At 40.7% G+C, this 26,981-nt stretch overlaps 1 protein-coding gene across 2 annotated transcripts in view; it reads right to left on the bottom strand.

Annotated features, from left to right (window-relative positions):
• The window catches only part of CRIM1 (cysteine rich transmembrane BMP regulator 1), a 172,382-nt gene extending 160,854 nt beyond the window's left edge, over positions 1-11,528 (bottom strand). Inside the window, exon 1 of one of the 2 annotated variants that reach the window (XM_057389777.1) lies at positions 10,795-11,528. In XM_057389777.1, the coding sequence (XP_057245760.1) occupies positions 10,795-11,146 (352 nt within the window). In that variant the 5' untranslated portion in view covers positions 11,147-11,528. The remainder of the gene's footprint in view (positions 1-10,794) is intronic. The other variant, XM_057389778.1, reaches the window with a different exon arrangement.
• Positions 11,529-26,981: the final 15,453 nt, after the last annotated feature.

Here is a 26,981-nt window from a genome sequence, read left to right as displayed (position 1 = left end):
CAATGAGGGAGCAAACATGTAGCAAGAGCTTATTTTAGTTTAGTAAATCAGTGCAAAGTCTACCATGATTTTTCATGCAGACTTAAAACTGATTCCTTTTCGTAGCTGATTTAGTCTTTTAGTAACAGAATTTCAAAGTCTTGTTAAATGAGTGTTTACCACTTAGAATAAAATCCTCCAAAGCCACATCAACATAGGCAGAACAAAACTCTTTGGAATGAAAGATACAAGCACATGAAAGCACTCACATGAGCTAAAGGGATGAAGCCAGCATCTCACTTCAGTTCAAAACTTTGGGTACTTATTGCAGAGGCACCTAGTGCTCTCTTTGACACAGACAAACGGTTGTCCAATACAGCATGCTTGGTCCTCCAGAAGTCAGCAATATTTCAACTAGCAATGGAATGATATCTTACACAAAGCATATAATGTAGCCTCTATTACTCACAAAAATCACCATGTCCAGGGGACTATGCCAAAAACAAACTTTTACATAGCAGTGATTTGGGACTTGGGACAATACATGAACTATTCCAAGCTGTATACATTTGCCTGCATGCTCTTGACCTTCTCTGTGGCTTCCTTTTCAGGAGACTGCTCTTTCATGCCTATCTCTGAGAATTCTGAACTGAAATGTGAAGAAAGAAACTGAGATGTAATGATTTGTGAAAGCTTTTTATTTCTCTGCAAGCAGGTCCAACAAACCGCAAATTTAAGAATCTGAGCCTCTCAAACCTTGGTATGAGATTTGTACATCCTGTCAACTAGATGACTTCTAGGACACCTAAAAATACAAAAATCAAGTATTTATTTACCATTCTGGAGTTTTTAGAAGCAATACAGCTGAAAAAAAACTCAAGTAAACTATTAGTTTTCATTCCAAACTGATCTTTGTTTAGCTGTGATTTTCACCAACTCATTGCACTGCTGTGACCAGGTAAGGGCAAAAAAATCAAAGGGCTTTTATGCACTTTTTAGCCAACCTGAGTTGTCACTGGATTCTTGTTATACAGTCACTCAAGTACCTTTTGCACACAAGCCTCAAAGCAGTTCAAATGCTCCCAGCAGGCTCATAACTACAGCTTCGAAGTCACTTCTCTTTCAAATAATTTCTATCTACATGCAGTTCCCCACTCTTTCCAACTCATTCAGGCAAGTTCCAGATAATAAAGCCTCAGATAATAAAGTAGTTCTGCATTTACTCAGATCAAAGTTAAGTCTTGGACATAATAGCTTTGTTCTTCTAACTGTGCTTTCAAACCAAAAGGACACCACAGGAAGGAAGACCTAACATTAATTCCAATTTTTTTTCCTATTTTCTTCTATCATTCATATAATCACTTGCTTTCTGCAAAGTAAATGTTTGAGCTTGCTAAAAATTCACTTACTGCTCTGGGTTGCTGAACTCCCAAGTCCTGTCATAGCACGCATCTAAAGTAGGGAAGAGGATTAAGGCATTAACAAGTTGTACAAGAGGTCCTTAAACAGGTCTAGTCTGGGAAACAGTCTGAGAAATAGGTCTCTGGTAAGCAGCATTCCATCACTTCTTCCATACTAAATCCTGCATACCAGCACTCATAACACAGCACCATGCAAGGCAGGATGGCTCACGATTGAAGCATTCATCTTCTTTGCCTGAAGAGCTGCCTGTGTTTTTAGAAAAGCACGCAACTGGGAAGCTAACTTTGAGGCTTGCTTTTAAGGCACACAGTACCTCACTATGGTTACATTTATTGTCCCCATTGGCAAAGGATCATCTCAAAACAGGTGCAAGCTAAATGTACAAGGAAAGACATTTTTAGAGACTCATTCTCCATTGCTTAAATTTTTGCTTTCCTTTCCTTCAACTTCTCAACTCCTCCTACCTGCCACAGAAACTTCTCTTTTTTTGGTCCAACCCTTCTCTTTCTTTCTGGATATTTAAYGAACATCAGCTATTGTTTGGAAAATGCTACACTGATCTTCACAGTTTACAAAGATAATGCATCAACTCAAAACAGCAAGAAACACACTGAAATGGTCACTAAAATATCACTGTTTGAAACTGATACACAAGCATTTCGTTTACAATAATCTTATGTTTACTGCCCTACCCTTGAACTGTAATTTAACTGGAGAATATTGAGTCAACTCCCATAATTCACATTTAACTGCAGCATGTTACKCAGCTACTTCCGCCTTTTTTTTAAGCGTAACAGGTAGCTCTCAGGAATAAAGGGCAAAGACACCATAAAATACACTGATGATCTGAAAGTGAAACTGCCCAAGTCACATCTTACACACCCTTGCATACTTTTAAATCCTGTGTTTGAAGGTGAGAGAGATGCAAGCCTTACCGAGACTGGTACTGCCCTCTAGGAACTGGGATGGGGAGGAAAACCTTTCAGAAACTCCTCCATGAAACCATGAGCCCCACCACTCCAGCACACTGGTATAYACAACAGTATTTTCAAATCAGTGGTATTCATTAAGATGGTATGAGACTCTGAAAGGATCTTAACTTGCTAAAATAAAAAAAGGAAATGCTYCTTGCCAGTAGGCTCTGGCTTCTCTTTGAACAGGAAAAAAGAATGATGGAAAGGAAATTCATGTTTTGGAGGAGYTGAACAATAGAAATGACTAATCACCAGTAAAGAATGCTTGAAACTCAGCCCCAGACCTTGAAAAGCAGCAAAAGGCAAGACTAGCCTTGAAGTGAGTTTGAGCTCATATACTGGCTTCAATCCTTTCCCCTCTTGCAACTTACTTCTTCACTGAAGTTATGAATCAAGGACTAGAGCCGGCAGAAGCATTTAGGGCAAGACACACAGCTGAGAATTAGTGAGAAAGCTCTTTTTTCCCACCTTTTGGAAGTGTCCCTTTTCCAAGACCAAATCCTCATGCAGAATGTACAACAGTACAAAAGGGTTTTGCAGCTTCCTGARAAAATTTCTACTCAAAGTTAGAAAGCGAAAGCATACCAGGAACACATACATGTAACACTTGACTCCAGTCTGACTGCCTGCTTTATCATAGCGTGTATCTCAGGTGATCAAATCCCCAATACAATGGGAACGATTTTCACTGCAGCAGCTCTCCGTTTGTCTGAAGACAGTTATTTCATACTAAGGAATGTGGAAAGTATTTAAACAGACCAGCTTTCCAGTGAATTATCAGAAATCCACAGAAGTCTTGAAGAAGGCAAGGAGATAAATGGAAATRTTAAGYGAAGCATGTGATGTGGACAGCTACTTCAAGTACTGAAGTTTTCCCTTCCCTATATTGTCTGGAACATTTTAGTTCTCCAGGTACACTCCCACTCTCACATCCCCACCTTTTTTTTAAGGGGGAAAGCACAGAAGGTGGGGGAGGAGGTAGAGGGGGGAAGGAGTGTATTTTGTCTTTTGGTTTTTAATGACTTTCACTGTTAGGGCTCCCCAGAGCAAAAGTAAATGGTACTTCCTAAAGCCTTCTTCCCCAAAGATGTTCTGAAACAATAATGAGTTTTGAAGCCTGATCCCTACATATTTACATAGCTGAAAAAAGACTTACCAGAAAATTATTTTAATCCTATGACCAGAACCATGTCCTATTCGTAAATAGCTGACTGAAAATACTACACTGTGTCCCAGGATTTAATTGGTCAGAGAAAGCCTCTGCCAGTACTCCCCTGATTAGAACAAGCATGAACAGCGGTGTTTCAGCTGTCATAGCAGATTTTGCCTCTAGCTCTAGAAAACTCTTTACAAAAATAATTGCTAAAGCCTCAGAAAAGGGCCAAAGCTTCGTAACCATTTTCCAATGCAGCCTAAAATTCCATTTCTTTTTCTCTCCAAGTTGCACCCTGCACCCACACACTTCTGAAGACTGCATGTACAGCAGCACGCATCAGCTTCACTGCAAACAAGTAGTTGGCTGGCAGCTTGCTGAARCTGCTAGGCAAAGACAAAGCTGACAGGAGTAGGAAAAGTTTTGTCAAAGACAAATTCTGGAACAGGGCCATGAGTAAAGCAACCTATACCAAGAACAGTCCACAGTATTGTAAGAAATCTGATATCCTAAGTATGTTGCCACCTTCCCCCCAGTCATTAATGCAGCACCACTGAACACCATAATTGCAACATGTTTCAGAGGAATTGTACCCCATTTCTTAGTCATAGAAGACTACAGGAAAAACTCTAGCCTGGATTTAGAATTACCCTCAAGGCTTTTTTCTTTTTCCAAAGCCTAACTTAGACATCAAGTCTGGCATTTCTCTTGTGAAAGCTGCACATTTTACATGAGTGTAACACCATTATCAGTATGACCTCAGCTTTTTATGAACAACCCAACAGTGAGGGGAAAGAATACCTCCACACACACATCCAGCCTTCCCAAAAAAATCTTGAGGAGAGTACAACACAGCCTGTAGCAAAACACTGAAATTTAATTCATTTCAAGGATAAATGACCCATCAGAATGGGCTCTTCTGGATTCAGAAACATTACACTTTCTAGATTTCTCACCAATAAAAATACCAAACCATACAAACAAGCAAACAACAAAAAACAAAACAAAACAAAAATCTCCACAACTAACAATTGAAGACTAACAGTTTAGGAAATGAGTAAGAACATGGGAATTGGTGCATGCCTGTGAGCCAGTGCTTTTCCTCCTGCCCACAACCCTGTGYTCCCCAGTTTGTTTACTTATTATGTTTTAATAAAGGCTTGCACACTCACGACCCACAAGGGTCGTGAGAGATTTGCAGATTCTCAAGTTAAGTACCCAGTATGCCCAGTGAAAGCTGCTGGGGATTGAGTATTGCCTCTGGTAAAGGTGTGAGCTACTTCCATTCTTCTCAAAACATTACGAAGGGCTTACTTGCCCCAAACAAGGCCAAACTCGTCTGTTTAGACAAGAGCTCCCCCAGGGACTATTTTTAATCCTTATGCTTATGTGGAATTTAATCTAGATACCCTCTACGCAAAGTTATCTTCCCATCTCAGTTTACATTGGTAAGTTTCTCCATATACATAAGTTTTCTGTGTCAGTATCAGTCATTTTCCAAATTCCAGTTTTGTCAGACACAACCAGTGTCACTCAAAGTCTCAAGCAAAACCCTAAGTTCATGATTTCCAAGTTTACATTCCCCGTGGATTAAATGCATTCTCAAATGAAAGCAGTTTATAAGTCACAAGAGATACTTAATAGGTCACCTCTAGAAAGTATTTAATCCATTAAAACACAGAAACAYTTGGTTCTGTCTGCAAGATGCTATAAACTTTACTTATTGAGATGAAGAATCCTTAGTGGAGGCACAAARTAAGGATGGGAAGAGGAAAGCATTTTTGAACCACATTAGTGGGTTAATTATTGCATAATATGCCTGTCAGTGAAATGACATTTTGGTTGACTAAGTACCAGGCAAGAAGTTCAATTATGCAAGAATCCTTGAATTAGCTAGAGGGTGCTTAAACCAGCAAAGATGCCAAGGGGCAAGTTCGAAGGTTTAAAAATAAAAAAAAAAAAAAAATCTTAATAAGCACCATGGTTTTGCGGAACCTGGTGAAATAATCACCTTTTGTGTGGAAAAATTCACATAAGCAGAGGACGCGAAGTTTTAAAAAATAAAAATTAATTAAAAGAGACTATTCCTTTTACAGAAGTAAAAAAATTTAATAATCCAGCCTATTCACAGTGAGATTTTTAGTTTTAAACTAGCTGTGCTGATCCACAACAGCAAAACCCTACAATTCCTGCATCACAGTCCTGTTAGACTTTTCCATTTAATTYTCGTTGAAATACTGGAACCAAGTAATTTCTAAAATTGAAACACGATGCCCAGAAAGAGAGAGGAAACCATTTCCAAGTCATATAAGCAGCTGATCCAATTCGAACTCCTTGCCACACTCAGGGTTTCATGTTCTTAGTGATGTTGAGATTTCAGCATTGATAGAATACAGAACAGAAATAGCTTGTAAATTATCCAGTCTGTGTGTAAGAAGTCAGCATCTTCCTAGTAAATGTTTCAGGGGGGCAGGGAGGAATAAGGGGAAGGRGACTGTTAAATTTCATCAGGACTAGCATATTAGAATCTGAATATTCACCAAGAACCACTTTGCATTCCAGTTTCACAACTTCAGCAATTTTTCTGATAATGTTCTTTTTTGACATCATGAATAGCTTTTCCATTTGTCTCCTGGATAGTCTGGATTGCTGACAACCTTTGAACGAAGTAGTGTGACTGCCTTCACGCCAACARCTTCTAGGTACACCACTTAATATTGATGAAGTCTCCAACTAACCATCTAAAGTTCTAACACTTGATGTCAATGGAGGAAATTCTCTGCAGACACATGGACTTCAGGGCCACTTGAACATTTCCCCAGCYATTCACTACATAACAAAGAAAAAAACCTTACCAAACAAAAAGTTAAGAATTCTGGGCAGCACTGTTCCAGCCCAAACAGATGTAAACAACGGGGTTACCCACATGAAACTTCCAAACTACTTGAACTTCAGTAACTTGTACTGGAAGCAAAGGACTGCCTGATCTCTAGGGGTCTGGACTGCATCACAGGCAAGAAGCCAAGCATGYTGTATAGCAATCTGTCTGGAGACAGAGCATCAAGTTGAGGGTTTTGTGTCCATTGACCCATCAGAGAGCACAGGACTGAAAACAACTGAAAACAAGGTTCTCCAAAGGGTACTAGCTGCAGAAGTTACAAGCATCAGCACGACTTATGATAAAATTACTATCAAGTCTGTAAGCATGTTATTCTTATTTCAGCAAAGCAGGGAAGAACTACATTAGCACACATGTAAACCAATGCCTGAACAAAACAAACAAAAAAAAAAAACCCAAGCTTAGCTTTCCTGGTCCAAATTTTGAAAAAAAAGCTGGGCTTTCAAGGATTAAATTCTTCTCATCAGCTCCAGTTTCACTAAGCTTTAGTTACACACCATAYACAGTGCCGTTATATATTCATTAGGGAGGAAAACTAGGCAGACTTAAAGGTGGGGAGAGGGACCATGGAAACATCCAAACTCTCCCAGCTTGCCCCAACAAGGAGTTAGACAGTCATGCTCCAAACTTGCAAAAAGATGCAGTTCAGTAAATGAAACCAGGACTAGCCACAGTAAGGCAAGCTTCTACCGTCATCCTAGGAGGTTAACACACATAGTTCCCAATACTTGCCTAAAACCTGCTACAGGAACCTGCTCCTGGCTCCAAGGGAACTCCAGTTCAGCAGTTATGCACTAGCAGACAAGCCACAAGTACTCAAGCCTTAAATTACCTACAGTAAGCAAGAAGAATACAGCAATAACTGTTATCGTCTACAAAAAAAAAAAACCAAAAACAAAAACAAACCACAACCAACAACTAAAGCAAAAAACATACCCAAAGCTCACTAAAACCAAACCAACAAGCCAAAATCAAAGCAGAAGATATTATAGTGCCACAGTGGTACTTCCTTTCAATATCTACCCAGAGGCTAATTCATATGCAAATATATTTTAAAGAGAAACTAAGAAAACCGTAAGACTAACAGTTCTGTTAACTATGCATTTCAAATATATCACAAAAACTTACATTTCTGTTACACAGTTAATTTCAGCTCATTTCCAGTGTTATATYATTTGCTATTGTCATGACTTTGAAGAGTTTAGCACAACAATCTAGGCCTCTTCATCTAATAGCATCAGAAACCAGCGAAGCATGGAAACAGACAAGARAGTCATCTCCAGAAATGCCTTCACAGAGTAATCTAACTTCTTGGGCAGAGCTTTTTCAAGGCTCTCTGACCCCCTGGAGAGACAGGGCCCTGCCAAGCTACACTGCTGCAGAAGCCAAGGGTAGGTGTTTCTGGAGAACTTCAGTTTAATTCAGTGGTTGCTCTAAGACTGCCTTCAAGAGATCAAGGGCAGTTCTTGCCTTGCATTCAAAATGTCTCAACCCTAAGAGTCTTTGGAAGGGGCTGTAGGCCCTTAACACCTCATCGAACCAATCCAGTAAATCCCTGTAAAGGATGTTGCAAAGTCAACAGAGGCCGGAGATGTGCAAAGTCTCTCATGAATGCCCTTCAAGAGGTGTAGCCGCCAGCACCCGGGCTTCAGAATTATTACTAAGAATACAACTGCATTCAGGAAAGGCTTTACACACTTCAGGATAATGACACAAATGGAGCCTTAGAACTACTTTGAGATGTGAACAGTTAAGGTGGTGAGATGAATGAGAACTTCCTCCTTTAGGGTTTAGAAGGATAAAGGGAAATCAACCTCAGGATCAGCAACAGATTTCAATTAAAAACAGTACTTTAATGAAGAACAGTCCATTTATAATTTCAGAAGGAGACACTACCACTAACAGATGCCCCAGAGACTTCTCTGTCAGGTGTTACAGAACTCATTTATGTCAAGTCTGTTAAATGCTAAAACCAAGTTAGCAGACAAAYATTTCTACCTGTTGCTATTCCAGCTCTCAGTCTTCTGTAACCTAGTATGTGTTGATAATCTGAAATAAGACACTGATGAAGCTTCAAAAATGATACAAAAAAACACGCTTATAACTGTAGCCAGTAGGGGTCATTTCAGTGTAAAAAACTGCAATGAAAGAAAAGGCAAGASACAGGAAGGAGAGTAAAAACATGAATTTCTACTCACACAGCTCTGTAAGACACTTCCCCTGGACTGGGGAAGGAAAGGGTTTGCACTCACAGTGTGYAAAACAACAAAAAAGGCGCAGCCTTTATTCTGTTAATGGATAAAGGCACGGCTTAACATCAGGCATCACCAGCCTAGCCTGTTGCATGTGTGCCTGTAAACTGCACAACTGTTTAGGTCATCACAATCAAAAAAACAGAGCTATTCAACCTCATATTAGTGACCAGAGGCAGTACAATCAGTACCCTTTTAACCTTGCTGCCACCTCATCTACAAAACATGCACCATGAAGAACAACATATTACTTCTGTTCCTTAGAATGAGGCAGTTTCCTGATAATTCACTAATAGGTATTCCAGGGCTAGCTATTACACTGAGAGTTCAGCTTGGTTGCTTTTCATTTGTGAGAATGAAAAAATAAATAGATAACTCACCTATTTAATTTTCTTATTTTATCTCCCTTAGTTATTGTTAATAGATCGTTATCTCCCTTCTCTTTACCGCCCTCCCCTAAGACTATTCCTATAGGGACAGCTGGAACTAGTTTCTAACCACAACACTAATTGAAACACAATCTTGCCAACAAATGCTTCATACTATTTTCAACAGTAGATGGGATGTGTTATGAGCTGAACTACAGCAACGTACAGATTGCATCACTTCAAAGGAATGAAATACTCCTAAACTGCCAGAGATGTCCATACTGTGATACAGTAAAGGAACTGGAACATTAAGACCTTTAATGACTGCAGGCTTTTAGTTCCTTTAACCATCGACAAGGGGGGAAGCTGTTTCAGCACATCTTTTACTAGAAGACAAACGACACRAGAAACACCTCCAAGACCAGGTAAATTTTTTAAGTACCTTAGCTTGTACTTTTCTATTTTAAAAAAACTTTTGCAACACATTAAAAAAAAGAGACTACAGCAAGGTACATAGTTAGCACCATAGTCTCAACGAAAAGTTTAGGGCCATTTTTAAACGTTTAACAAACCAGTTTTTAATCTGGAGTTCGTCCCACCCAAGCATCAGCTCCCGAGGCTGATGGCTGTAGCACAGGCGAGACACACTGCCCTGCTCTGCTGTGGTTTGCAATTTATTTGTTAYGGAGGCAAATAGAGTTTTAAACAAATAATGAGCGCCAGGACAAAGGTCAGCTGCCCACTAAAAATGACCAGGTTTAGCTTTCTTAAAATAGTACATCATTTTAAATGCAAGTTTTTTGGACAGATGCTGCCTCACCAGCTCTGGACTTTCTGCTGCCCTCTACCCGCCGTGAGGAGACCGCCTCCGTCTCCTTTCCAGAACTGTCGAAGCTCCCGCTCCGAGTCACTTATACATTTATACACATCCCAAATTACTGCTTATTTGTAATCTCTTTACAGCGCCATGTTTTCCCTCAACTTGGAGAAAAAGGGAATTGGAGGAACAGGAGAAAGAGAGACTAAACATTGGCTTCTGGCCTTTTGTTAAATTATAACGTATAAAAAAGAAATCTTAGGAACTCTAATAGATAAATAACTGAAAGGAGGTGAAAGCCTTTTGCATTTCACACCAATTCATCACCTCACAAGCAGATGGAAGGAAGCTGAAGTGACTTTAAGAGGAGTTTTGCCGTGGGTATTTCCCCATCCCCTTGATGCTTCAGCAGGGAAAAACACACCCCTTATCACTACATGTCGAGCAGGGCAGGCAGAGAGATATTAAGTGACAGGAACAGGAAAGAAAACTTTATAACAGATGATCGGTCTTTGTTGCTTCCTTACACAGGAGGGAATCCGGAACAGGCATCATATGTGTATGACTGAGCTCCACCGATTTCCATCTGCCGAACCCTTCCCGAGTCCTTTAACAACGAATTTTAGTCGGGCATCAGTAGCTGATACTGATTAGCAAACCAGTGACAGGCTACGAGGAGGGAGAATTGGTAGAACCTTAAAGTTCACGGTAAAGAAAATTAAGAGCAAAACTTCTAAGCAGGAGTTTGTGGGGTATTTGAAGCAGAAAAGGTTAAACGGCACGCTCGCAAATGGGACAAGCGGGAGGCTGGATGGGAAGGAGGCGTCGGAGACGTCTTAGGTGCGCCCTCCTCCCCTTCCCGCCGCCCACCGGGTGCCCCCACCCCGGGGGATGGATGGAGGGGTGAACGATGTCCCGCCGCCCTCTCACCTTCGCAGACTCCCACTTCGTACTCGGTGATGGAGTCTCCGTTGAGCGGCGGTCGGATGACACAGCGCAAGCCCCGGTCGCAAGCTCCGTGCAGCCCATAGACTCCCCCGCAGCTCTCGTTCCGCTGCCGAGCGCACATGAAACAGCAACCGCAGATCCCCAGCACGATGCTACCGGGGCAGCTCTTCGGCTCTTCGCATTTGGACTCGTCGCAGGGTAAGCAGACGAGAGCACGCGTCCCCGACTCGCCCAGCAGCAGGGCCAGCAGGAACAGCCACCCCGCGGCCGCCAGGTGCCAGCCGCCGTCTCCGCCCGGGCGTCTCCTCCCCGCCGAGACCGCTGCCAGGTACATCCCAGCCGCCGCAGCCCGGCCTGGGCCGGGGGGGAGCCTCTCGGAAGCCCCCTCGCAGGGCGGCGGACCCGAGCGTGCCGCGGCTCCTTCCCGCCGCCCCCGCCTAAGGCCCCCCGAGGAAAGTTCCCTCTCTCGGCGGCAGCGGCCGCTTCAGCCAAACTTCTCCTCCGGGCGGCGGCTCCGCCCGCTGCCCCCTCGGGGAAGCGGCGTCCCTCAGTCCGTTCGTCTCTYGCCCGCCGGCTCCCAGTTCCTCGGCGCGGTCCGTGCGCGGGGCTGCGAGCGCGGCTGCAGCGGCTGCTGGCTCGGTCCGGCTCCGTACCCTTCGCCGCCTGCCTGTGACTCGCCTTCTGCCTCGTATTCAACGCGCTCCAAGTGCGCCCTCTGCCCTGCCCCCATTGGGCGATGCTCGCCTTCGCACCGCCCCGAGAGCCGGGCCGCGCCTCCCTCATTGGGCGCTGCCGCGCCTGGCCCGCCCCTTTCCCTCCCGCGCCCCCCCAGCCCCAGATCCTGGGGCTGGAAGAGGCGCAGCGGAGGCGAGGAGCAGCCTGGGCCCCACAGCGGCCGCCGCCTCCGCCTCCCCCTGCACCTCCCCTCCCCCTCCCGGGGCTCCGGGCGCGGAGCGAGGCGGCGGCGCCAGACCGCGGGGACGCGCTGGCGGCGGCCCGGGGGAYACCGGGGGCGGGGAGGGAGAGGGCCCCGCGAAGGGCGCAGCCCCGGCAGGGCAACGCTGCGCAGAGTCGCGAATGGGGCCTCGCCGGCCGCGGCGGCGTGAGCCTCCTCCTCTTCCTCCGCCTGCTCCCTCGAGGGGCGCGGGGATCCGGACGGGGGGCGGCTCCGCRCCCTCTCGGCCCGGGCGCCTCGGAGGGGGAGAGCCGGTAGTTCCCCGCCCTTCCCTGTTCCCGCAGCCCGGCTCCCGGACGCGCCCAGGTGCCCCGCGGGTGCGGGGGAGCCGCGGCGGACCCGCTCCGTGSGGGCGGGAGGGGCTGTCCCGCTCCAGCGGCGGCGCAGCGCTATCCCGGGCCGCCCCTCTGCCCGCTCATAAACAAGCGGCGGTGCCGTCGCTCGCCCGCCGACCTCGGCACCGTAAGCCRGCCCCGGGCCGCCTGGTGCTCTTCGCCGGCACACGGTCAAGAGGTGCCCGCGGCTACCGGCCGGTCTTCGGTACCGAGCGGCTGCCTTCGCTGCCCAGAGCCGGCCGTGCGCTGGGGTTGCGCGGGCCAAGGACGGCCCGGAGCCGCGGCGGGAGGTGCGGCCGCGCTGTGGCGCTGGCCCGGCAAGGCCGGCAGGCGGCAGCGCTCGGCGCGGCTCTCGCTCCGGCGGAGAGCGGCCGGACGGAGGTGCCTGACCCGAGCTGGGGCGAGGGGGCGGCGGGAGGGGAACCAAAACCAACGGTGTTGCCGAAGGTCAAAATGCCACCTAGTCTGCGCTCGGCAACYGCGTGTGGCAGCGACCGGGCGGAGGAGACGGCAGGGGAAGCCCCTCGGTATAATAGCAGAGCGGGATCTGCCGCTGCCTTGTCCTGCCCAGCCTAAGGTGCGATGCCAGCTTTGGGAACGATGCGTCCCGCGATCAGGAATGCCCGGGGTCGATCAGAGTGTGAAGCCATTGGCTCCGCAAGTGGGTTGTGTCAGCTACAGGTTGCTGAGCCTGGGACGACTTGGGTTGCCTGTACTGGTGCCAACARTTTGGCAAGAAGGGTCTGGAACCTTAATAGAGATTATTACAGAGGGGCAAAGGTATGGTTTCTACAGTTTCTCCAGTCCCACACACTTGTCCGCTTTGGCATAGAGAGCCAGTTCTCACGTCAACTGAGCAGTTGCTATAGAAGAGCAAAGCTCCAAACTCACCGCCAGGAAAGAGAAACTATAGTGTAAAGCTTTGTCAGCACTCGTGTACCTTCTAGTGAGTTTTAAAAACACTGTAATTCACTGTTCACTCCAGCTTAAATACCTACTGGTAGCAAAGACTCCCTATTGCTAGTCCAGGCTCCTTGGTAATGGAAACAGTGCAGCCACGTGACATGATTTGAAAAAATAAAGCGTTTCCATATTTGTCTGAAAGAAAGCATTTCCCATATTTCTTTTTTAAATAATAATGGTTTTATTGTAGCAGAATAGCAGGTCGTATTGTGATCCATTCACGACTTAAMCTAAATTGTAGGAGGTACTCTTCAAGAGCTACAATGTTTACATTAGTCTCAACAGTTTGCAAGACGTTGGTCTGTCTTTCAGTGAAACCCCGTAAGTGTGATAAAACACTTGATACAGCATATATTACATGAATTAGGACCATTCTGCTGATGTGTCTCAACAACGAATGGACAAACAGTGATTTACTGGGCAATAGTATTTGAAGTGATATTGTGATACATTTTTTTAAGCATACTTGGAAAGTAAATGACAAGCTGGTCTTGCTAAATGTGCTGTGTTTTGGTTTAAACAAACCCAATATATACATTTGAGAGCAGCCAAAAACATTGTGTGTTACTGAGTTCTTGAAAGCAGTAGGTTAGGGAAGCATCCTGAAGGTCATATWAGACAAGACCTCAAACTCTGAATGTTAACGGCAAATGGACGATACTCCCTGGTGAACCAACACACCAAGCAAGAAGTTTCCTCAAAGATAAAATTCTCCCTCCCCTCATCCTCAGCCCTCTCCTGACAATTTGCCGAAGCACCTGCAGGGGTCAGAGTGCTTTTGAGTCACCAGAAGTTTCCACCAAAAAAACCCGCTGACATTTGGATAAGGGTGGTTTGTAAAAACGTTGTGTTTCCTACAATCTGGAAACACTGAATTTTGATCATGTATTTCACTGACGAGGCACATGGAGGGGTTTTGCCTTCTATGTATAGCATCGCTGAGATGGCTTTTTGAATAAGGCATACAGTTCCTGCGACTGTATTTTTAAAACACTGTTCACAAACCTGAGATACTGCAGAAAGGAATCACAATAGTGATTTTAGTGCTAGGGAGGATGCTGCACACAACAATGCGTGGTCAGAGGCTTGAATTTAATAGGCTTAGTTTATCAAAAGATGAGAGTGAACTGATTACAATGTATTARTCCCCTCATGTGAAAAAATGAACTGGTCTATGAAAAATACGTAGGTWTTTTTCCAGGACTTATGAACATAGCCAGCATGGAAATCCCAGACATGTTGGATTGCATGCTCAGGCAGTTCAATATTTCCCAGACATGCCAGACCTACCCATCATGTACTGTACTGATGTACAGTATATTCAACACACAAAGAATTCACTGGACCTACTGTGCCTGTTTGCTTGTGTGGGAATGAACAAAGAAGCTCTAGAAGCAGTACAAAAACAGATGAAGAGGAAAACTATGGACAGCTTAGATAAGAATGTTGTAGGGCCCTGAGAAAAAGATAGCAAACTTTTGAGCTGACTGCCAAGTGAGAGAGGCTTCAGCTGTGAACAGAATTAGTAACCTGCTTCATACACTGTTTATGCTSTGATAGCTGCATGTAAGAGAGGAAAATACAAAAATATGTATGGAACAAGAACCAAAATTTAGGGTTCTCATCTCCTTAGTCCTCGCTCTTTAGGTACAAGTCACAAGCTTGTGCTTGTGTTTCCCTTATCTGGCTCCAGGAATCCGAATACTTCATTGCACATAATATTATATCTGATGACTTTACAGAGACAGAGAATATCCCTGCTTTCCAGAAAGAAGCAGTGATGAATCCTTACCAGGAAATTCACTTATCCCTGCTCCTACCTGCTTCTTGATTTATTAAGGGTCCTCCTGATCCAAATAGCTTACGAGGAAGAAGATTCAGCTACTGATGTGATACCCAGCTCCTTATTTCCCCTAAAAACAGGTCAGTAAATACTGCTGAATACAATTGTGGGAGGAGGAAAAACATTCTGATAAACAGGTTGTAGCAGCTGAAATTTCCTGGGCTTGTTTTCCTATAATGTTAGTGCTGTATTGAAGCCACATCTAGGCTGGATGAAGTTGCAGCAGTAAYTGAGTGGAGCTGTACAGCTTTCTTGGTCATCATGGAATGTGGAGCTTTTGCAAAACCACACAGTGATATGAGAAAACTACTATTCCCTTCACTGATTCCTCAGTTCTGTTCTCACTATCCTTCCTACTGGTAAATCTCCCCATGTGAAAAATGCATGTTCAGCATAAATGTCCTGTAAGTCTGAAATTCACAATAATGATAACTGAAATTATTCCATTTTATTACATAATTGAAGAGAACATTTATACTAACAAAAACTAAAACATCTCCCCCTCAACACTAAATAAATATCAAAATGTCCCCATTTCAATTCAATAGGCTGTTTCCAATGTGCTGATGTATGCTGGTAACTTCCTATATGTATCTGAAATTGCGAATATTGGTGCTTTTAATGTCAAAGTTGTATTTTTTTTCCTACATAAATGTTTTGTTTCTATTCTGTACCTCAATCTTTGTTGCACATTAAATTTCTTTTTTATTCTTTAGTTTGTTAAGATCATTTATGTCTCCTTTGTAGCAGTCTCTTGACATAAACTCTTTCATAAAAAAGTTATACACATGAGCAATCTCTACTACCAGAAAAGAAAAAGGATCAAGATGAAACCTGCCACTAATGTAGGCAGTGCTGAATCAGTCTAAACCTCATGAGAATAATTTCTCTCATCTTCACAGAAATATCATGAGCTTATTACATTAGTACCTGCAAGGTGTTTCAAAACCCTTAAATGGAAAATGGTGGGAACTTGAGAAAGTGAATATAAAAGTTCATTTTAATAGAAACAATCTTTGCACGAATTGTTTTGAACCATTTAATAAGAAATAAATATCCCATCAAGAAGTCTCTGAGGTGTTTTTTTAGCCCTACRTGCTTTTCCTCTCAGTCTAATCCTTAGCTTGGGACATCTCAGTAGTTCAAAATTTAAGTCTGGAATACCTAACAGGCAGGTTTGTAGCTTTTCCCTAATACATCTTTGATTCCTCATGTGGAACACAGAAGTATCTGCTTTTTTAAAGGCCTCAGAGCAGCTGCATAAGCAATTCTAAAATATAGTCGCATGACTAATTTACTTGTCATTTTTTTTTCCTCAAATTTAGAAGCTATGCATTATTACAAATTATAAATAAATAAGCTATAAATTAATAGGACAGGTGTAGTTCTTCACATTGCACTTAAGTCACTGAAAGTGTGCATTCAACCCAAGGATTTTTTTTAGACCTTAATGTGTTAGAATCTATAACCTTAAAATTGCAAGATTATGGAGCTAGGGAGTCAATATCTATTTAAGGATATGTACAAGAAACATATTGGGAGAAATAACTGCTATATCTAGAAATGCATTGTTGTATTTAAATTGATCACACTCAAGGTCACGTTGGATTTAGCTTCTTCAGCATGAAGAAAATATTCTTAACAAATAAGCATACTTAGCAAGGAAAGACAATTTGCTGTCAGTTTATAGAAGAAAAGTAGAAGCATTTAAACTGGTATGTCATTCTAGGGATTATTTGCATTTTTATTATAGAAAATCTGGCCACCAGAAAAGTAGGTGGATTAGATCAGCATCCACAATCCTCTTCACAGTGCTGCATACTGATAAGATTTAAAACATTAAAATATAAATCTGAAAACACTGTGTTTATTTCACTGCAATCTGCCATGTATCAATAATTGCAGGATAGAATAGATGAAATCAAATAGGACCAGGGATACACTGGATGTGAACTAGGGTTTGTCATAGCTAATCCCCTAGTTTAGTAGATCCATGGAAAGTTCATAGCATCCTAGGCAAGGTACTTCCTATTCTGTGGTTTTGAGCTCTTGAAGGAAAAGCAGAAAGGCTGAAGCTGGTGGGTACAGAAAATGCTGGTGGGTAGCTGCTTATCAAGATAAATCAGGGCTCAGCTGTAATACTCTCTATTTCAGTTCAAACTCATCGAAACTTGTCTGAGCTTGAAACTCTTCAAACAACTGATCCAAATAGGAGCAAAATGACTTGTCCTCATTGGTTTTCAACTCAGTCAAATGCTGAAAGGAAGGTTGTTGAATAATGATTGAGTGGCAACCATTGAAAAAAGATTTGTAATGACATCAATTATAATAAATATCTCCCCTTTCTCTTCTTCTATGAGGATTATACCTATAAAACATTTCTGAAGTGTATATTCTGTGTTAGAGAAATTTCACCTCATCAGATACATTCATATGTGTGAGGTTAGTCAGCTCTTGATTTTTAAGAGTAACMTGAAAAGGGAAAGAAACAAAACACCTGAAACCCAACCCTACCTCAAACCCCAGGAAGTACAGGATGAACGCAAKGGTCTTGGGGATCAGTCCGTGAGAACACAGTGAGGAAAAGAGAGATCTGGTGACAATGGTGACTGCGGAGGGTGGGAACTGGCAGGTGTGGAGCTCGCCAGTGTGTCAGTGTCCTGCCAACACAACTGTCCTGCTCATGGATGTGAGTTGGCCCATGTGGAGCCTTTCAGGAGTCTCRGGTCTTGCAACATGAGTAGTCCATAACCCAGTCAAGCCATCAGCAGCTGATTGAGAGGCAACTATAGCTGATCCTGCTTTATGGCAAGAAGGCTATATAACCCACTGTGAGTTTCCTGAYAATGTTTCTATAACTTTCTCAAACATCATTGTGCATTCTGATTATTACTTACTGAGCAAATAAAAACTGGTTTTGATATCTTGATTAAAGCTGGATAGAAGTTTTCATTCCAAGAAATCACAGCAAATTTCCAGTGTTTTCCTAGCTCTTTCTAGATTTTAATGCTGCTAAGTATAACTGCCTATAAAAACCACCTATCGCCCCTGACTTGCTTCCATTCATGTCTATAATCACCTCTTCAATTTCTGTGGATGTTGATGTGGGTTAGCAAAAATGTTTAGGACAATGTGACATGGTATTCTGATTACAGCAACTTCATGTGTGCCAAATTAAGAAGTTTGTCTTCTGGTATCTACCAAGTATGTTGAGGGAATTAAATTTTGCTAGTTCATTAATCCTAGGAAGATAATGTTGCTTATGAGAGTAAAGCAGAGACATTTTCCCAGAGTAAATGTGTATTTCTAGTAATTGTTTGAGCTTCTTGATTTCCCTTGATGAATAGTGAGCAGACAGTCTAATTCCTCAGCTTTTAAACACCTTGTTTAGAACCATGAACAGCTCACAGATACCATTTGCAAAGTCCAAATGTCTGAAGTTACTGGGGTATGGTTACAGTGAGAGAACAAGGTAGTATAGGTCAGCATTCGTAACAATTGCTTAGTCTGTGTTAGTTTTTGTTACATCTCAGGGCAAAACCCCACAGATTACTTTTTTTTCCCAAGGATATTGAGGCSTTTCTTATTTCTTGCTGGGCTTTTTTTCTGTTAATATTTTCTTATTCGTGTCATGATATGAATTGGCCTTCCATGGCTGATTTCAGTATATTAGCAATAACTATTTGCTAATTCCTGGGTTTGTTTTTTTTTCTGTACAAAATTAGGACTATGATGATTAATATATAAATTGCTAAGTACCCTGAGAGATGTTGCAAGTCTGGATTTTGCTGTAGGCTTCTACAAATGTTAATATACTCTCATCCTGCATCAGGAGAACCTCAACATCAAGCAAGTCCATACACCTTTCTTTCAGACTGCAGGAAGACATGTTCAGTAGATTTCCTGTTTGGGCTTGGCTGAAAGAAGCAAATGGATGTACTGTATAYCCAGTGTTTTGAACAGCAGCTATGTGTTCAAGTGTGACTTTGGAATCTTAAGTTTGAGACTTGGATRGGAGTTAAGGAAACAAGCAGGAAGATAAGACAACTTGCTTGTAACAAGGGCAGTGATGCAGTTAGGAAGAGAACAAAGCATCTCCTGTTGTCAGAACATTTCTGCCTCACAAATTATCATTTCATATGAAAAATGATGGTGAGGGGAAATAAGCCCTGAGGAGCAGAGAAGTCTCAGCAATAAGCAAAATGGGAAGGAGGTTGGTTTGTTTAGTTCAGGCAGACAAGAAAAGTTTTCTCAGACCAGGGGAATAGATAGGTTGGATGGAGTTACACAGAATAGCATCCTACCATTGGTAGGAACTTGCAATATATTAGCGGTTTCCTAGATATTTCAAATTCTATCACTTCCTAATGGTAAAAGAATAAAAACACAATACATTATCAATATTGTTCTCCTAGTCTTTTCATCTTCATGTATAGGGGATTAATACCAACAGCCTACTGTGCCCTTTTAATTCAGAAGGGTTCTTCTCTCATGCAATKGCCATCATTGCGTTTGAGCTGAAGCAGACCCCTCCATTCTAGGAAATGCCTTATTGTTGGAATTGTGATAAAGTAAAAATTCCCATCTCCTTTTCTAGTTAGCTGGTCTTGCCCCCACAGCAGATTACAGCCTTTTACAACCTGCCCCCAGGGTAACTAAGCTCTAAAACACACAGGTAGATTTTAGCATGCTTTAACTCATGATAGTGAGTTTAGTTATAAAAGACTTTGTAAGATTTAATATAATTAATATATTCTCTTGAGTGCTTGACTCTTTATTTTCCTTTTTTTCCCCTCTTTTTACTTTTTTATGATTGATTTTTTTTTTCTTTAGAAGAGAAAATACAGAGAGTTTAATTTGAAAAAAAAAGTTAATCAACTCTCACAAGCTAATCATTGCATCCTACCAGAAACACTGCTACAGGGCTCCTGTTACCTTACGGCAATTAAGCTGTTAGAATTTTCTTACTCAGTAATAAGGAGAAAGATTTGCTCTTACGCTGTGTCTGCTTAACTCTTCACAGCAATACAGAGTAGGAGTAAAAAGGTATTTTTGACATCCAGTTGATTTGGTTCTACTGGTGATTTTTCATTACTAGATTTGCAAGCAGCAAGSAGATCACACCTGTGACTATTGTACAAGCCATCACCCTCTGTCTCAGCTACAGTCCATCTTGGGTAAGTGTAGCATTGTCACCATACTGACTTGCATTTTGGAAATGTTCTTCTCACCCTTCAGCTGGATCTTGTGGTCAGACTGGGACTAGAGTAATGTYCTAGTCCTGTTGACATACTACTCTTTGTAGTAGATTTTATGAGGATAAAACCATTGGTACTGTCTCAAGAACTTGAGCAGGTGATCAAAAACATGGCAACAATTCACATTTCCCTAGATTAACATGCAAGAGACTCAGAACAGCTGGCAGTGGGACATAAAAAAGTCCATGTCCTCTCTACACAATTCAGTTTTTTATATCAAGCCAGGGCAAAAGCATCTTGAATCACCTTTCTTTCCTTGGTCATCCCATATTAGTTTCAGCAGATCAAGGCGCCAACGCATTTTTTAAAATTATGTGGTCTTACCTCTCAAATTACAGCTTTGGTGGTTTTTTTGTTTMTTTACTTGTGTTTTGTTTTGTTTTGCTTTGTTTTCATTTGGACAAGAAAGCATGGTCCTTGATTCAGCTTARGTGATGCTTATCTATGGGATCTATGAGTTTAGATCATATGTTTTATAGAGAACTTTTCAAATTAATACAAACAAACTATAAAAATGCACTCTTATAAAATTCTTATAATTCTGTGAGCATTCATTCTCAATATAAAATTTTAAATTTTAAAAATATAAAATATAAGGTATTTTTAATTCTTTACCTGAAGCTTAATAAAATTATAACTATGCAGYAGGCAGTATTTCAAGTCCACCTGGATACTTATATTACAAATTATTCCATAATACCATTGATATTTTACATCTGTTAAAAGAAAAAGATTTTTTTTTAATTTTACAAAATAGGCAAAGAAAAGTGAAACTTACCAAAAGAAATACTCCTTGGACATTTGTTATTCTCTCTGTATCAATTTTTCCAGATCAYGATGAATAATTCAAACAGACATCTTAGTTTACATTCAATGTTTTGTCTTTTTGCTATTTAAATGCCATTTTTAGCAAATGAGATTTAAAGCCTAGGAGTGACAAGAAGAGTTTAGTTTAACTATAACTGTCTGATGAACATATTTTTAGTAGAAAAATCTTAATTTGGTTCACTCCTAAAATGCATTGAAGCTAACATTCCATTACTAGAACTCTATGTACATAACTAAAGGACAGAACACCTAGTGAAGCTGTAACAATGCTCTCATTAATTTCATAAAGTTATACCTATTAATTTCTTATGGGAAATACATGTATCTTTATTCAACTATGACTGGGATTTCTCCTTTCTTCTAAACTTTGGTATTTTTTTTTTTTATGCAGAGAAACAATGTGCAAATCTGGAATGCTTACTTTCATTCTAAATCTAACTGGTCTCAGAATTCTTGTACATGTGTATAAATAATTTATCTGGATGTAACCATGACAATATTGAYAGTATATGTGGAATAAATAGAAAACAAGACTACTTACCCAGGAAGAGTCAACATGTAGAATATTATCAGGATATCCAAAATTCTCAGATGTGAACAAGACAATAGTTATTAACTTTGTTTCTTATATTATAAGCTATTACGGTTATTTTTTTAGTTGTTCTTTTCCTGTTATAYATTTGTCTATCAATAGTCTCATTCCATTTAACAGTCGTGACATGTAAAAGGTTAAACCTGACAGTTGTCCTTTAGGTTATATTCCTTTAAATGCCAAAGTGTGTATCTCTATTTAAACCTTCTGCTGGRGAAAACATTCACTGGGGAATAGTGCTCACTTGATCTCATATTCTTCTTAGTCATGGTATTTAAAACCATTCAGAAGCAAACCCAGCTGACTTTTCACTTCCTGGGAGCTTGCTACAAAGTACTTTATATCTGATATGAAAATATTTTATTACATTGCAACCATATTATCTGAAATTACTGTTTGGAGTTTAAAGCAGAACAATCAAGTGYTCTGTCTTTTGCAAAACTTTCCATTCCAAAATTCTATTTTATTTCTGCCTCTTTTCTCAATGACTTTCCTGAGTTTTATAGTTCAGAGTCTTCATTCATTGCAATCAATACCAAGGTGCACTAGCACTATAAAATGGGCTTTTTCAACAATTTGCAGACAACTGCTGTCGCCTGTTGTGACACGTATTTCAGATGAGTGTGATGAAAACTCAAGTTCTACCAAATGCTGGCAGTTTCTGTCATGTGGGACAGGTTATTGATGAATTTCTCTGCTGGGTAAAACCTGAAGGAAATCAGAAACTGTCAATATGTTTGGTGAAGAGAGGCAGAGAAAGGGTTCTTTGGTAGTCCTAGGAATCCATTTAGATGTATTTTTCTGCTTATTTGATGGCTACATTATGTGCAGAACACTTCCTTTCTCTTTATTACTGTTGTTAGGATAGCAACAAAATCACCAGTATTTTTAAAAGTCATGTTGAAGTGGCCAATATTAATGTTAGTCAAAGTACTGTTTCTATATCTACATATATTTGTAGGTCTTTCTTCAGGATATATGAGCATTAAACTTATAYTAATAAAATATCCCAAATACAAAAACTGAAAAATCATCAAATACAAATAAATATAATTCAACCTAATATAAGCAAAAGGAGGCAATTTCTAGGGGCCACTAAAAAATGCTGAACTTCTAGAATAGTAATTTTCATCTTCACTTCTCTTCTTTTCCCATCCCATCCCATCCCATCCCATCCCATCCCATCCCATCCCATCCTATCCCATCCCATCCCATCCCATCCTGACCCGTCCCGTCCTGTCCCGTGCCATCCCATTACCTCTTCTCCCTTTCCCTCTTCCTCTTTTTCTTTCTTTATTCTACAGATTTCGCAGAATTACAGCTCTCTCTATTCACACAGTCCTATGAAATTGAAACTGAATTTATAAAAAACTCTGATAAAGATTTCTGTATYTTGGGTATTTAACAGAGCTCATTTCTGACTTGAGTTAACTCTGCTATGATATATATAATTTCACCCAAAGATTTTTGGAATTATTTGAAGTACTGTCTAAAAATGTAACCTTAAGAAAGAAATCGAAGGAATAAGGAAAGCATCTAGTAGTAAATGTGGGAAGAACTAACTCAGAAGAGAGGCTGAAGATAAGTTCTGGCATACAGCATCCACTGGCACCAAATACRTACCAACAAATGGTAGAGAGTGAATGTTGCCAGCTGGCCAAAGTGGTAGTTCATAGACTAAATTGTCATTTTACTTGAATTTAGCCATATCACATCAGTCAACAAGAGCATATCCTGCCTGGGAAAAATTGACATTTTATTACATGCATTAAATTTCAGTATTAATTAAAATAMTTTGATCAAATACCACTTTTTCTATGAAGAACATTTTGTAACAGATAATATAATTAAATCATCCAGATTCTTGGAAATAGAAGCATATGTGCTCAACAGATGACGTTTTTAGCTTAAGTCTCTTCATTTAATACAAAAGCAAACAGCAGCAAATGTAGTAATAACATCTTAGAAAGTATAGGAGGTGTGGCAGCAATGATAATACTGTATCTCAGTGACCATTCACCTCAATTAACAAAAGTCAGCTGGAAAACTAAGGGATAATGAGGCAATTTTCATACTCCAGCAACACAGATGAGAAAGCCAAACATCTTTCCATGTATCCAAATGTGCTCTATATGATCGCAGGGATTCTTGACAAGCCAACCAACTGTTATGAAATTCAGTCAGAAAACAGAAAATGAATTATTCAACATAATCTGAAATAGTTTGTCTTTGAAGGGTGCCACTCACTTCTGCTGCATTACACAAAAACCTTGCTTGGGGGGGAAGCCTCTGAGGTGGTTTCTTGGTGGTTTTTTTCTGTTTATTTTAGGGTTTTGGTTTGTGTGATTTTTTATTCAGCTGTCTGTCAAACCAATTACACAGACAATAAGGCCATTTGAATATATTTATTTCTTGTCACCAAGATTAAAATCCGGAAAATTGAATGGAGCCCAATTCATCCAGACTGGGGAAATCTTAATTTCAATTCTCCAAAGCTGAAATACCTTGGTACCTTTTAGTCATTAGTTTTTCATTTCTAAAGTATTTCGTTTTTAGGTGCACACTGATAAAAATCAGGGAGATGGAAAATTAGATTCCTAGTGGTATTACTGTCAGAACTTTTCCTCATATCAGACAGCCCATAAATGGGGGAAAGGCTGAGAAGATCCTTTCTCTACCTGAGAGGACTTGAATCTGTGTTATTCTTCTTCTTGAGCAGCATGGCCAGAGCACAATGTAGATGACTCTGGGCAGATCCTCAGTCTCTTTAAGTGGGGACACTTCCACTTTACATCAAAGCACAATACAAAGCCCAGATGTTTCATGTCTTTGCCAGCCACCAACCACTGCATTGTCTCTATGTGTCTCTCTTTCTAATAGACCTCTCACAATGGATGGAATCAGGTAAAGGCATCAAGAAAGCCTCATTCCTAATGGATTAAGGAATAGTGCCAGAGAATAGTGCTACTCTTGAGTAGCACTAGTTCAAAACTTCTCAGGAAACTAGAGCGCAGTGTGCATCTTCCTTTCTCATTTGGTTGATGCAGCCCTGATTGTTTYGGGGACTTTTTGGTCACATACATAAAAATTGATATGTTGAAACAATCCATTATGTAGATATGTCAATTATTACTTTTTGATATTTTAAAAATAATTCTGCTGGTATTACCTGGCAAATTAAAAGCAAAATAGTGACCATTTTATGTCATGCTTTGGTGACATCCTCCCAAAATGTTAATATATGTCAGTTCCTTTGCAGCAAAGCTACTACAAGAAGTCTGAATACACTCTGATAGTAAACAAGACTTCTTAACAAAATATTACAGAAAAGTAGAAATATAAGGGGGAACTCTACAAACAAAAAACTGTACTGCATTACATTCCTACTATCCAGGGAAAACAATTTTCATTAGAATACTTACAGAATTATTGGCACAGGGAATAAATCAGGAATTCATAACATTTCATTTCTATTTCTTTCTAAGAAAGAAAGATCATTCCGATAATCCTCCTTGATATAGTTGTTGCAAGTTACTCATAGACATGTTTAATTAATTTAATGTAGTGTSATTTCTTGCTGTTTTGGTAATAATTTGATCCAGTTTCTCTACTGYATTCTCTCATAGCAGTCAGGTCTCCTTTACAGACGTCTTCTSTTTTTCTGATATATTTTGGGTAAAKCAAATWGTAATGCAGCTATCTGTTTCCTAAGCACTGAGTGTCATACTGTCCTCTTTAGTTCTTTGCAGGGCATGGTGATTTCCTTATAGGAAAAACTTTAACCAGAATTTCTGACAGAAAAGAAGAGTAAAATTATAAACACTTATAAATATTTTTAATGAAATAACTACTGCYATACCTTTTCACATCTTCCCACCTGAAGCTTTTTCTCCCAATCAATTTGGTCTCAAGTAGATTCAGCAATCATGAGTTTCTCTTAGAATAGGCATCTTGAATGCTCTCACTTTCAGCCAAATACCTATTTTTTTTTTTTTTTTTTTGGGGGGGGGGGGGGGACGCTATCATTTTATACATGCCATTTGGCAGGCTGAGCTTTTCTCAAAAATTGCCCTGTATAGGAGAAGGACAGATTAGAAACAAGGAGTCAAACTACCAATTTTAGTGTAAGGAGTGTCAAAAAGAAAATATATTATCCAAGCTGGAAGCAGGGTCTGTCACTGCCTGACAATTTACAAACCTTTGGTATATAACTTAAGTTTCTRAAGAAAATAATCTGTTAGGGTAGATAAGCAGTAGTTCAAAATCAACTGAACTAAAACATACTAGATGCTCTTTTAAAATCAGCAATAGTACCTCTACATTTTAGAAACAAAAGGTCTTGTTAATAATCCATCTTTGCAAAAGAAACAGAATTGCATCTGTGTCTTTTGGTCTGCCTTTTTACCACAGAGTTACAGTTTCATTGACAATATACCCCGGYCCTATTTAATTAACCAAAATGAATATTGTCATTCATGAATATTGAATTTTTAGATTATTTTCTTCTGAGAATTCACAGACTGTAGTTGTAACACCGGCATGGGAATGAGAAACTCATTCATTGAGACTAGAGAAAGTACACTAGCAGACAAATAGTATCTAAAAATTTCCAAAATGCCATCACTACTTAAGGAACTTTAATTTTGTGCTCAGAAATGCCATTGAAGAACCTATATCCTGTGTGACAAGGCAGAGTTTAGATTTTAAATGCATATAGGTGATTAATGTACTTTGTGCAAAACACTCAAACTGATATGAAATAAGGCTCTAATCTTCTAAGGCAGTCAGGCTCTATTGAGGTTTACTTGAGTGGTACCAGGTACCCAGCATTACCCAATCCAGGGGTCATGATTGGACCATGCTATGGTCTGGCCTATGTGAGTTCTTTCTTTCCACAGAGGCAAGAAGAGCAGGGATATGGAAGAGAAGGCCTAACTTACACAGTTGCCCTCCTATTCATTCAGGATCCAGTCAGGGCACAGTCCTCGTCTGGAAACTATTCCTGTAATTATAGATTATATTTAAACCTTTCTCTATTTTCCTTTAAAAAAGTATTTGGTGAGCACACCCATGGACTGATACTATGATCAGATGTTTAATATAGGCTTAAAAAGTCTAAACACTTTCCAGTAGTGAAAAAAAAACCCCAAAACTCCAAGATGAATTCTGTAGGTGTAAACAGTATTTCATTGTCAGGAACTTTCCTCCTCTTTTGGATGGTCTTTCATAGGCCTGAAGATTTCCTTTGAGGAAAAGCAAAACCAGAGACCTAGACCTACTARTAGAAGTTCTTAACTAACATTACCTTTGGTCTGAGCATGTTYAAATTGTATAAATTTCAATGACTTTCTGCATTTTGTTTCTGGAACTGTTGCAACAAGAGAGGGAGAACTTG

The sequence above is a fragment of the Malurus melanocephalus genome, unplaced genomic scaffold (assembly GCF_030028575.1).
Source record: "Malurus melanocephalus ecotype Western Australia unplaced genomic scaffold, MMel_1.1 scaffold_19, whole genome shotgun sequence".
Taxonomy (NCBI): Eukaryota; Metazoa; Chordata; class Aves; order Passeriformes; family Maluridae; genus Malurus; species Malurus melanocephalus.
The sequence above is the reverse complement of the archived record's forward strand: the minus strand, read 5'-3'. Positions and strand labels throughout refer to the sequence as shown.